The sequence below is a fragment of the Pseudopipra pipra genome, chromosome 3 (genome assembly GCF_036250125.1).
Source record: "Pseudopipra pipra isolate bDixPip1 chromosome 3, bDixPip1.hap1, whole genome shotgun sequence".
In the NCBI taxonomy this organism is placed as follows: Eukaryota; Metazoa; Chordata; class Aves; order Passeriformes; family Pipridae; genus Pseudopipra; species Pseudopipra pipra.
In genome coordinates, this window is record NC_087551.1 from 71421496 (window position 1) to 71434248 (window position 12753).

The window sequence follows — 12753 nt, forward strand, 5'->3', positions numbered from 1 at the left end:
CATACAAAAACCTTTAACTGAAAAGCTGAGGAAGGAGCTGCCATAGGAGTGGGTACTTTTTGTTTTGACGTTCCTTGAACTTTGCTTGGAAACATTCAACAGCGAATTAGTCTGATTTTTGTATAGTGATTCCTCTGCGTGTAGTTTGACACGAGCTTTGCAATTGTATGGCTTCAAAGCAGTACGCGTGTCCAAGGACTTACTGAAGACAAGCGTGTAAATGGATTGCGTCCTTGGGTTAGGATTCTCCCCCTTTCCAGATTGTGCTGTTTCGATTAAGTCATGGTACATATGTGCGATCATACATATGCCTAAGCTAAGCTCCTCTGACCTTTGACCAAATTGAAGACTTTCTAGGAGCTATTTTCTTTGCTGTTTACATCCCAGTATATACTTACATCAGTATTAGAAGGCGTGCTAATCCTTCTTAATAAGCTTTAGCAAATCAGCAGAGTTTGCTTCAAGATGTGTGGGTTCCACTGTCTCACAAGGTTGTGCCTCAAAGAAAGGGAAAGAGACACCTTTTCACACTGCTAGCATGCCTCATCTCACCTATCCCCACCTTTGCTGCAGAGCCGTGAATATGTGGCTGATTCTCATTCATTAGGAGACATGTGGAATTAGCTGTGCAATGCATTTATGCCTCAGGGCAAGTTCCTTTCCAGCACACGGTGCAGGAAGATTCTAACTGAAGTGAGAATAAAATTTTTATGAACTGGGACTTGAACACTCAAATGCTGTAATATGCTTTCAGCTAATTTCATCTTTAAATACAGATAATGAATCCACTCCAGTTTGTATTCAGATAAGAAGTGTCATTCATTCTGTATGAATGCAAGTGTGTATAGAAAGCGGGTAACTTTCCATTTGGTCATATCTTAGGATTTTTTTATTTTTACATTATTTTAACTAGATAGGTAAGGTCATACTGATGTATTTTTAAACGAAGCAATGAGCTGTGTATTGGTGGAAAACATGACTTATAAAACCTTGTATAGTTTGTTACTGTAGATACTTATGTGCAAGAAAAGCCCCTCTTTTAAAAGCTGGTACAGTGAAGTAAGATGGCTGTGAAAGCCAGGTGGGGCACATTAAAGATCATGAAATGCTTTAATGCTTTTGGAATAATCAAATCCCAGAGATCCACCTGGCCTTGATTCCCAGGCTCTGGCATGAGGCATCAGGCTAGAGTTGGTCTGGGAACCACCTGTATTTTAGAGTGGAAAATGTAACTGTGTTTTGTGGCAGTCTCATGATGCCGTTCAAGAAAAAAATAATAACTGAAAATAAAAATGCCCTTAATAAGAGTGTTTGCTGTTTAGAGCTTCTGCTAAGTTCAGGTACTGGGAAAAAAACATGTTTTGTTTGTAATTTTTGTGTTATTTCATAAGAAATTTAACCTAGTTTGCCCTGAAATGTCTGTTATTCCATGAAAATATTTTCTTTCTCATATGGTGCATCACCAAGCCTTTGTCAAATTCCATAGCCTTAGTGAGAAGGAGGAGTTTGCATGGATGTAGCTCAGTATGATAGTTTAACACATTTTGCTGACACAATTTCCTTTTGTCCACTCTGATACATGTAATCACATGGTCTATAAATAGAAACTTGTATTACAAAAGACACGCATTCAACGTGTGTCATCCTATGCCGGTTTCCAAAACCAGGTGATAAGATGGGTGTTCATGAAATGCAGGTTTTGACTGCAGAAAACAAGAGTCTGAGTGAGTGGCTGGTTTGCCAGTTCTGAACAAAAGCTCTCAGGCAGCGGCTGAGGTATGAAATTCCCAGATATTTAAAAACTTTAATTTTTTTTTAATTTAAGTGTGCACTTTGGAGAGCCAGTATCTCTCAGGTGAAGAAGTAATGGGTGATGTAGTTTAAATTGTGCACAGTTTAGCTGTAGTTGAGAGCCGAGCACAGCAGCTGAGAGGATTTAAGAGCTTTGTCTGATGGCTTCAGTTTTGCCTTTACCTCGGAAGGGGCCGTGGAAGCCCTGTATTCCCAGAGATCGTTGTGCACGCTGGCACTGCTACTGCTGAACCACCCCCACCCATTGTGCTTCTGTTTTCTGACAGCTGCAGGAAGCGATCAAGGCTGGAAAAGGTGTGACTTCTGCCATCGACCTCTGCCGCTGCCACGGAAACAGAGCACTGGCAGCCCTGGAGCATTTCCCTCCCTCCGAGGCCAGGGATGCCTTGGCCAACATCGTCTGTGCCGTGACCAGGTTTCCCTGACCTGCTGCTCTGGGGGGAGCGTCTCTCCCTCCACAGGTGGAAGCAACCTGGCGGAGAGACTGACGATGCCTCACACCTCTGGTCGTCTCATCATCCCATCCCAACAGAGGAATGCATGCCAGCTGCTGCCGCCACCATCACCACCAGCAAAATTCGGGAGTGGAAAGAAAAAAGGTCACAAAAGGCTTTTGCTTGTCGTGCCAGAAGCGCACTTGAGGCTGCACCAGTAGAAATAATTAATGAGTCCCGTTTTCGTGACCTCAGCAAATGGACAGGAAATAAGTTGGTATTGATTGGGTACCGGTGGGGACGGCGCCAGGGTGGAGGCCGGTGGTTTTCCTGCCAGAGGGGAGGGATGGAAGGAGGGAGGGATGGAAGGGCGTGAAGATCCAGGTGTCACAAGAGACTCGTTTAAACCTGCCCAGAGAGAGTGAGCTGCCGAAGCCGGGAATTAACATACCCGCTTATCCAAGGAGAAGGGCAGATTGGAGGATTAATGGGGGAAAATCCTCTCTCTGTCTGTGTGCAGTCATGTCTCCTCACACTGTTTTTATGTATTAAAACATAAAATTACCCTGTGCCTAATGATTTTTGTATTTGAGAAACTTGCTGAGAAAATGTATCAAGCATGGTAAGTAGGAGCTTTAAAATATTTAATCAAATATTAATTTGACTCTGTTAAGGGAACTGATTGCCTGGGGTTTATACTGTGCCTGTGTAATATGTTGCTCTGGATCAAAGAATGAGGTTTTTCCAACTCTTCTGAGGGAGGGAATATCCCTCTTTCAGATCCAGAATTTTTTTTCTACAGTCTTACACAAAAGAATTTCCTATGTTTGTGACACTTGTGTTAATTTAAGCCAAATAAATGTTAATTTGTAAGGCTAGACGTCATCCTTTGGCATAAAGAAAGCAGGAATGCTTTCCTGTGAATAGTCACCGCACTGAATAAAATGCAGAAAATATTGGAGAAGTTTTGAACCTCAGTGTGTTGAATTTTCAAGTCCAATTACAGACAGCATATAAGGTGTATCAGAAGCCTGCACTTTGAGACCGTCTCTGTTTTGTACATAGGAGATGATTTTTGTGGTTTGCACACGTGCAATCTGAGAATGCCGTTGACAAGAAGGCTGAGTTTACATAAATGATCTAGATTGAGACTCAGCTACCTTTCTTCCTTCTGTGGTGTAATTACAGCCCAATCTGGAGACAGCTAGCACAGCAAACAGATTTCATTACATCCCTCACTCAAACACTAAGTGGAGTTATTTCTGTTAAAATCTCTCCTCCCTCCTTTTCTCCCTGCACTCACTCCCCCTGTCACACAGTTTGTTTGTCATAGACCAGAGTGTTGCACTCCACCCAATGCAAAATGTAAATGAAAACTCTATCCTCTAAAAGTATACTGAAAATACATCCCGCATGATGTACTCTGTGTACATTCTGCCCACATTATACCATAATATTTTATGTATAATAAGCAACCTTGAGTCGCAACCTCTGTTTGGGAGCAACATCCAGAAATCAGGACTCGCTTTGTTCTGGAGAATGGCTTCAACACCAGACCCCTTCTTGCTTACACTTCCTCTTTTACCTGCCCTCTCTTACCTTCATTTTCTCTCATCCCAAGACTCTGGCACTCCTCCATGAGTTGGTGCTGTTGCCACAGCAGGAAGACTGGAGACAGAACAGAAGCACTGAGAAGCGTGGATTATCCCCTGTGAAGTTCCCTGAAGTTCTGCTAACATAAAACATGTTTTAAATAAATACCTAAATTCAAACAGAGTCATATTTCAGTTTTCTTTGTCTCTGGTTTTTACATATTACGTATAGTAAGAGCCATACATCATCTTGTCTTTGTCTTACATCTGTGTTAATTGGTTCATAATGATTCAGGGCTGCAAGAAGCTTGGATATGCTGGAGATATTCTGAGTCACCTCAACTCAGTTTTGTGAAAGAAACATCAAACATACTGCAAACCCATGTACACCTGGTTTATTTTTTCATGAAAGTACAAGTTTTTATTTATAGTTGTTACCAATAAAGGAGAATAATAAAAAATTAATTACTTTCTCTTTTTTTGTATTTTTATCACCAGAATGTTCTGAGTGCTCTTATATGATTCAACCTTAATGTAAAAAAAAAAGAATGTGAATTATCTCCTATCAATATTATTAATTAATTTTATAATTAAGATATTTATCTATAATTCTTCAGGAATTTTTGTTGTCTTGTTTCCTCCAAGTAAACTACAAGCAAACTATTATAGCCATCTGTCAAACTGAGTGAATTAGTTATTGCTGTGTACTAATATACTCCTCACACCTCATATAATTTCTGAGCAATGGTGTAATTTTGGGGCTGTTCTGGTCTTATTTTTGTCCCTTGATTCCTTTTCCCCACCAACCTCTAAAAGGCAGTCAGGGAGAGGGAGACCTGTGGTCTGAGGGGCAGCTGAGGAAGACATTCACACCATTTACTTCAGTCAACCAGCTGCTCAAGCAGACATACTTGTTGGCTGCTTCTCTGAATTTATCCCAGGTATGGAATTGCTGGACCATTCCACTGATGCACAAAATACAGGACAAGGTCCCAACTGCTTTTTAGACCAGACTAAATTAAAAACTAGCCCAATATACTGGGTCTTACTGTGATGGATTTAATTTTCTTTGTAGCATCCTCTACAGTGCATGTTTTGGATCTGTAGCTCAAACAGCATTGCCGGCCTGCTGATGCTTTAGCTACTGCTCAGCAGTGGTTGCACTGGCTTTTTCTGCTTCTCACTCTGACACCCACTGAGGGGGTTGGTTGTGGGCCAGGGGCAGGGAGGGGGGACAGCTGACCTCAACTGACCTCTGAGGCAGCGTGCACCGTATAAGATCATGCTCAGCAATAAAAACTGAGGATGGGGTGTTTGGGATGTTTCAGGGGTCTGTTGCCTGGGGCTGTTGGCACATCAGTCAACTCATGGTGATTGCTTTGTATCACTTGTTTTTTGTTATTTTGCTTTCATTTTTTTCCCTTTTATCTATTAAACTGTCTTTAACTCAACCCGCAAATTTTCTAACTGTTTCCTTGCTCTGGATATGAGTCTGGAGACACTTCTCGATCCGTTAATGGTTATGGATTTTCAGAAGTATCTATTAAAAATGTGTCTTTTATTGGTGGCATCAATTTCAGCTTCCCACAATATTTTTGACCTTCAGGAAGGTCAAAAGCTACCTTTATTAGCTTCAAACTGCTCAAGGAACAGAAGTAGTTCAGTACAAAGCTCACTCTCTTCTGGTCTGAGAGTCTCCTTGCCCTCACCCATGCTCACTGAGCTGAAGCACTAGCAAATACCAAAGGGAAACAGCCTACTAAAAGTGCCTTACGTTATTAAAAGCATCTCTTTTTAGTCTCCAGGTCCCCTTACCTGCTTTTAAACACTCTTTGAATGGTTTTGCACATTCAGGATTTTAGTAAAGGACCAAGTCGCGTTCTAACCTCCATCTTCCCTCAGTTGGAAGGAGAGGAATGCTGCTCGCTGTTCCTCTGTGCTGGGCACAGAGGGCAGGATGTGCCAAATCTTAACTTGGTTAGATGTGCCTAACACCAGATGTGCTTCATCTCATCCCAGAAAATACCTCTATAAGGGACTTCATCCATCCTTTCACTACACAGAACTAAAACGTATAGTGCACTCCACTGTGGGGGGCAGTGAATGAGCAGCTGTGAGATGCTTAGCTGGCAGCCACCACAGTCCTTTTTGGTACCCAGGATGGAACACGTAGGGCTCAAGATAACGACATTTGACTGGAATGTGCTAGAGGGAACCTAATGTGCCTGTTTAGCTATTGCTGGTCATGATGTTGACTTACTCATTCTCAATGCAAGTTTATTTGTTTCCTTACCCACTCCTTGTCATGCTCAAGAGTGAGCTTGACAATTCGAGAGCTTGTTGAAGACTGGTTTTGTCCTCTGCAGTTTGCTATGCTGTGTGGCACTCGGTTCTGTTTTGCCTTGGAGAACTGATAAAAGCACTGGCCCTGAGCCTAATCTGATATTTGGGCTCTGCATTGCTACTGTCCCAGTACTTTGGGAACCATCTCGTGGAGATAATTAACAATTACACGTTTTCTCTCTTTTCATCTGAGAGACAGTTTGTGGAGGAAACAAAGAATGGCACCCTCCCCTTCCCCTCCTACAGGATAGTTGTTTTCCACCTTGTTGCAATGACTCTCCAGTATTTTGAACACCCCTGGGTGTTCAAAATCAGAATGCTCACATCAGTGTGTCTCAAGAATCTGTATCCAGCTTTTCGTAGGATTAACTGAACATTTAGGAGAGTCCTGAGGCCATGTGGTTGTGGGTGGCAAGGTATCTAGATCAGTTTTTCTCTCTGACAGTGTAGGACTTGACCCCCAAACAAGTGCAGGATCCTGATAACATGACAGAACATTTGAAAAAAGGATGCCCTGGGTAGCTAAAGAGACACAACTTCTCACACTGTGCTAGGCCTGGCCTAAGCCTGCCAAGAACTGTTCAGCACCCTTAGAGGGGAGAGGCGGTCTCTGTGTCTGAAGACATACAAACAGGCACCGTGGCTAAGCCAGAGACCCAACTCTCAACTGTATCAGTTGCCCCTGTAGTCAAGACGAAACAATGGAGGCAGAAGTCAGTTTGTTCAGTCAGGAAGGAATCTTCTCCCAAGAGGGAGCAGGAGGAGGATTGGAGAGGCAGACAGCTGTGCAGCAGAACAGTCACAAGAACAGGAGGAAAAAGAGAAATCATGAACAAGCCAGAAATCACCAGCTCCTTATCCCTGAGTTAGCTTCAAGATACACACAAAGATTATAGCCATCAGCCTGGTGAGCTAATTACCAGCTGGCTGCTGCAATGCTGGGATACTGTAGCCAACAGTCAGGAATTGGAGAGCAAGGAGGCCCAGCAGCTGGGATCTCTCACAAAGGATTGTGGCATCAACAAAGGGATTGGACAAGGAGCAAAAAGCAGCCTCTGGAGACAGCTGCTGTTGAGCTCCAAGGAAAAGTGTCCCCTCGAGGAAGACCTTATAAACTCTTGAGGCAAGAGTGGACAACTACTGAGTGGTTTCCAGTGTCTGAGGGAATTAGTGGCAGAGGTGATCTCCAGCACCCTGAACAACAACCAGGCATTGAAAGACCCAGATGAAGTCCCGTGCCTGTGGTCCATACAGTGGAAGTTTGTATGGAGCACATGGTCAATCATATGCCAGCACCCTGGTGCCAATGACTTGGCCAGACATCTCTCTTCCACCCCAACCCTGCAGGTCTGTGTCTCGGCTGGGGAGAGACTGTCCCAACAGTTCCAGCTATTCAAAGATAGTATGTCTTCCTCCTTGTCCGTGCCAGCCATCATCTAGGCTAACAGGTGAGCTTTCTCTGCTCAAGGGGAAGGCTACCATGTGCACATTTATGTGCCACCCTCTGTTTCTGTCTGCATGACCACGAGAACATGAGGAATTGGGATGCCTCAAACATGGAAGCTGGGGTATGTGAATTGCAAGGAATAATGGTGACCAAAAAGTACCCATACAGGAAAATTACCACTCCGGTTGCTCTTGGGCAATTCCCCAGACAGTGTAGAAGGACTGATACTCCCTCTGACTCGAATGAGGAACTTCTGGTTTGCAGTTAGAAGAATCAGGTAATGAAAACACTGTCCAGGAATAGAGGGGCCCTGCCTCTGGCCAGGTGAAGGGAAGGGATTACCAGGTTTATTGGACTGCATGGATTTGATGGCCTGGCTATGCTTCTCTTAATGTAACCCTGCATGTGCCTTGTCTTATTTGCAATAAAGAGTGCAGAGGTGGCCCGTATTTGACTTACTGTCAAACTTGATAGAAGTTGCTAAAAGTTTGAAAAACCCTTTTTGGGTTTAATGGAAACATTAAGGAAATATTCTCTGGAGCTGCTGGGGAGTGCTTCTTGCCCCAAGCGGTGTTAAATATCCCAGACCACCGTCCTCAGGGGTAAACCTCCTGGTGAGATCTCTCTGGGGCTTTTTCTTCTCAGCAGATAGTGTTTGAATTTTCATCAACGCAAAAGGCTAACTCAGGCAACTGTGCCATGCTGCAGATTTGCCAAGGAAGTAGCTTCTGGGTCAGATGACTAGCTGTTGCTGCTCTTATCAGCTGCTTCAATCTCTCAGAAGAGTAAGGCCTCAAACTTTTTTTTATTCTTTGTAGTCTTCAAAGTACTTTTACCTGCACAGTGTCTTACATAAAATAAAGAGCTAAAGCTTTTCAGTCTCTCAAGGCAGTTCAAAGGAAAGAATATTTCCAGTTGTGGAAGTCATCTATTCTGACGGTCTTTGCATTAAATTATCTTCTTTTTTTCCCTTTCAGAAATCAATCCCTAAAATGCATTAATTATTTACATAATTGGCATTCACGTGTTTCTCTTTTAAACTAAGCCTGTTTTTCTAAAGCTAAGAGAAAGTAGCCATTAGACTAAGATTCTGATAGCATATGCCTTTAAAATAACCAAAAAGATAAAGTACTAAGCTTGCTTTGAGTGGTGAAGGGCAGAAAAGGGTGACAAACAAGTTGGCAATCGATCCACCAAAGCCTCATGCAATCACCTTTGTCCACCCTTTCATGCATTTGCACTTGTGCGTGACTCTGCCCGCAGCTCCCGGCGTTGCTGCCGTATTCCCAGCCCCCGACAGCAGCCAGAGAATGCTCGGGCTCCCCCCTGTGTAGGAGATTCCTTCATTGCAGTGCATGAAGTTGACTTTAATTCATGCTTATTTGCAAAATGCTTTTGTCAGCGTGCATCTCCTGAGGAAAGGCAACCCTTTTCTTCAAAATAGAAATAGCAACAAGACAACTTACTAAACTGGGAAGCAGTGTTCTACAGACTTCACATGGTGAAATTGCAAGTTTATCTACAGGAGAAAGGACCAAATGTATCATACAAGAACACTGCTCTTGGCTAATAGTGACAGGCAGGTGTCCCACTGATAACTAAAACAATAGTTCTCAGATTTGTCTGGTTGTTAAGAAATTTATATATAAAATTCCATTTGAGGCATATTTTGTATTACTGTATAGGAGAATTGCAATTTTGCAGTGACATTATAAAAAATCTTGCTTTGAAATTTTCTTTTTTACCCTACTCCACTACTTCACTTTTTCTTCCTCCCTTCATCCCTTCCCCCAAATATCAAAGACTGAAAATACTCTGCTTTATTATTAGAACAGTGGTCAACATTTTTAAAGTCCTATATAAAAGTAAGTATTTTACTTGCAAAAAACCCAAATAACTTAAAACTAGAATTTTTTATGCCTTCAATGTTTACAGCAAATTACTTGTTTCAACTGCAAGGTTCGAAATTTAGCATTTATTAAATGTCAAATTATAAAAATTAAATGTTACACAGAAGTAATTAGAAAAATCTAAAACAAGTACCAATAGATTAGATTAGATTAGGGGTATTTTTTCGTACAGAAAAAATATAAACACTCATTTTAAAAGGCTTTACTCTCTGCAGATGAGCATGACGCTTATCCGAAACACAGCATGGTTAGGAAATTAGCCATTTTTCCCTCTTTGCTAGTTTTGATGAAAGCTCTCCAAGTTGCACATTGTGTCTGAACATTTCTTCATTCATAGCATGTGCCCATCGAAAACTGTTTTCTGTTTGCAGCATTTCAGCTGTACTATTTTTAAGCTGGTTGAACAATGCTACTGGAGGCTGTAAAGGGTGTGTGTTTCATATGCAAATCATTGGCAATAATTTTCTACAATTACACTTAGTTGCTTGCATCATTATTTTCATAAAAAAATGTGTTTAGCAGGAGAACATTACAGAATAAGTGTCTATATTAGTAAGATTTATTTTTAATCAAACAATTCTGTTGCTTTTGTCAACCTATGGAAGTTAATATGGTAACGTTTTATATTGAAGTATAAAAACTATGAATGTCCCTACCTCTGCTCACATGTTGTATGCCTACAGGACATATACATGGCTTTTAGTTGTAATATGCTAAGATATCTTTGCAGAAAAATAAACAGGGTTTAAACATCTTTCTTAAAGATGACTGGTGCTGCTAAAAATGGTCACATTAATAATGATTGGAAGTATTTCTTACATAAACTTTCATGAAAAGTAATTGCTTTCAATCACATTCTATTGTAGTAATAACCACTAAGGAGGTGGGTTTTCTCTGTTCTTCTTGTAAACCCAGGTCTCCAAACCTACAGTTTTCATTAAAAATTCAGCTCAGACTAAATTCTCACCATTTTCAAAGGGAAATTTCTGTTGGATAAAATGCCTTTTAAATTCAGGATTGTTCTCAAAGTAATCACTGTAGGGTATGACTGGGTTATGCTAGATGGGTTATAACTGGATGGATTAAGGCATCTGGTAGCCACAAACCAGAGATCTATGTTAATGCAAATTCAGAAGGGAAGGTTGCCATCCACCCAAAGAACAAGGTTCAGGAGTAGCTTCCCAACAGTAGTGAGGGCAAAAATCGAGAAGGGAGGATCACTGGCTGCTTCTAAGACAGTGACTTTTTTGTGAAAAGGATTATATAATACCCTGACCATGACAGAAGCAGCTGGGATTCAAAAAACCTAGAAAGGCTGTTTCAGTTTCAGAACCTGAAACGAAGAGGATTCCTACAGTCCGAATATTGCTACTTCCAGTCAGACAGCTGAATTCTCAAATAAACCTGATTTTCTACATTGCTTCACAGATTATCTTGTTTTCTAGTATTTTTGCAAACATTTGAACTTACATATCTTAATGAGGTATGAGACTATACAACAGGTCCAAAATATTCATTATATAATGGGCAAGATATGGAATTGAGTATTAAGCACACAAAGCAGAGTGTGCTGTTTGCACTTGATTGGGAGATATGGACCTCTTTGAGAGAAAGGACTTTCCAGGCTGTATTTACCTCTTTTGGATGTAAAACAGAACTTGGCAAACAGACCTTTATGGGATAAATGCTTGATCGTTCAGAATCAGTTATGGTGTTGATAATAGGATGACTGTGCATTAAGTGAGCATTACTCTTTTTAAATGCAAAGCTGTGAAATAGGGTACAATGGCACAGTTCTTGGCTGAACTAACTTAAAGAGAACTGTGATTTCATTGCCAAGAGATTAAAAGAAGCTTATGCTTCCAAGAGTGAAGTTTCTCAGATTTGTCAGTTTTTAAACAGTTATGGATGCAGCTGATGTCTAAGTAAACTGCTGCAGCACAGAAGGATAATTTAGGTTGCGCACTGGGTTAAGTTACTCTATTCTTGAAGCTCCTTTACATTTCTGTCCTACTCCATCTTCCACTGCAGTTTTGATCTGATTTTTTTTAAGCTTTTATATCAAATTCTTCTTCCTTTGGTACTCAACTGTTACATATCTGCTGTCTTGCCAGTATACTCTGGTGCTACTTCAGGCTAGAAAAGTGTTTTCTTATAATGAATGTTCATTTTTTTGAAACTTTGTGAGCTGAACTCTTAATATTTCTAACCTGCATACACTTGGAGATGAATCAGCTTGTTTTTAAAATCCAGAGATGCCATTTGGATTATCTATTTTGATATCCTTGATTCAGCAAGCAACACAATTATGATATTTCTTGCCCATCTCCATGAAGTCTAGCTAAACAGCAATTTTGAAGTTTCCAATCATTGTACCTACAAACAAGAAGCAGTGTTGCGATAAAATAAAAAAAAAAAGGGTATCATATAACAATTCTGTTTCTCGAGAAAAAAACAAAAGCAATTATATTAACTGGCACTCCAAACCAGGGTTTCACAACTAATGTAGTATGTTGCTGGCAGAACCCTCCAACACTGCTTGCAGCCATAGGAAGTTTAAAAATATAAATGAAGTTCAGGTGTCTGCCACTGCTCATTTCTGCCTGGGTTACAGCAATGTATGGATATTGCCTGCAGCATGTTACTTGTTCAGTATTGTTGCCTGTGGGCCAACAGAGGTTCCAAATATTCCTGTGCAATGTGTCCATACATGTCCTTTCAGTCTGACTGGCAGTGAAGAGCATGAAGGTATGCAAATTTTGTTATCAAGTTACCTTATTTGCCATTAAATATTTCAGGTTTTATAAACTTGGAATTGTAGAATACATTTTACTGCAAATCAGGTGAGTTAATTGGACAGATTTTTTTAATGGTTCCTTTCAGACCCTTTTAATTTTAATCTAAGGCAAAAGATTTCGGAACCTGCACTTCCTTTTTTTCCCCCCCAACATATTCAGTCTCTTTGAAGTTTATTTATATCAAATACAGACCTAAATAATTTAGAGCGAATTCCAAGCTGCCTAATTTAAGTACCTGCCCAGTTTCTGTGAGTCAGTGCCTGATTCCTGACACCGCACACACAGTTGGTGTTTGGAGTCCAGCTGGACACCTGCCGCGGGGCAGGGGCCAGCCTCCCTAACGTTCCTCTAGAGGGCAATCCAGCCCATTCCATCCGGCCCATTTGAGCCCAAGCCAGCCCGCAGGAACCCACAGTA

At 41.2% G+C, this 12753-nt stretch overlaps 1 protein-coding gene across 2 annotated transcripts in view; it reads left to right on the top strand.

Annotated features, from left to right (window-relative positions):
• PDSS2 (decaprenyl diphosphate synthase subunit 2) overlaps nt 1–4303 on the top strand; it is a 117454-nt gene extending 113151 nt beyond the window's left edge. For both annotated transcript variants that reach the window (XM_064649841.1, XM_064649842.1), the window contains one exon: nt 2079–4303. In XM_064649841.1, the coding sequence (XP_064505911.1) occupies nt 2079–2237 (159 nt within the window). In that variant the 3' untranslated portion in view covers nt 2238–4303. The remainder of the gene's footprint in view (nt 1–2078) is intronic.
• Nucleotides 4304–12753: the final 8450 nt, after the last annotated feature.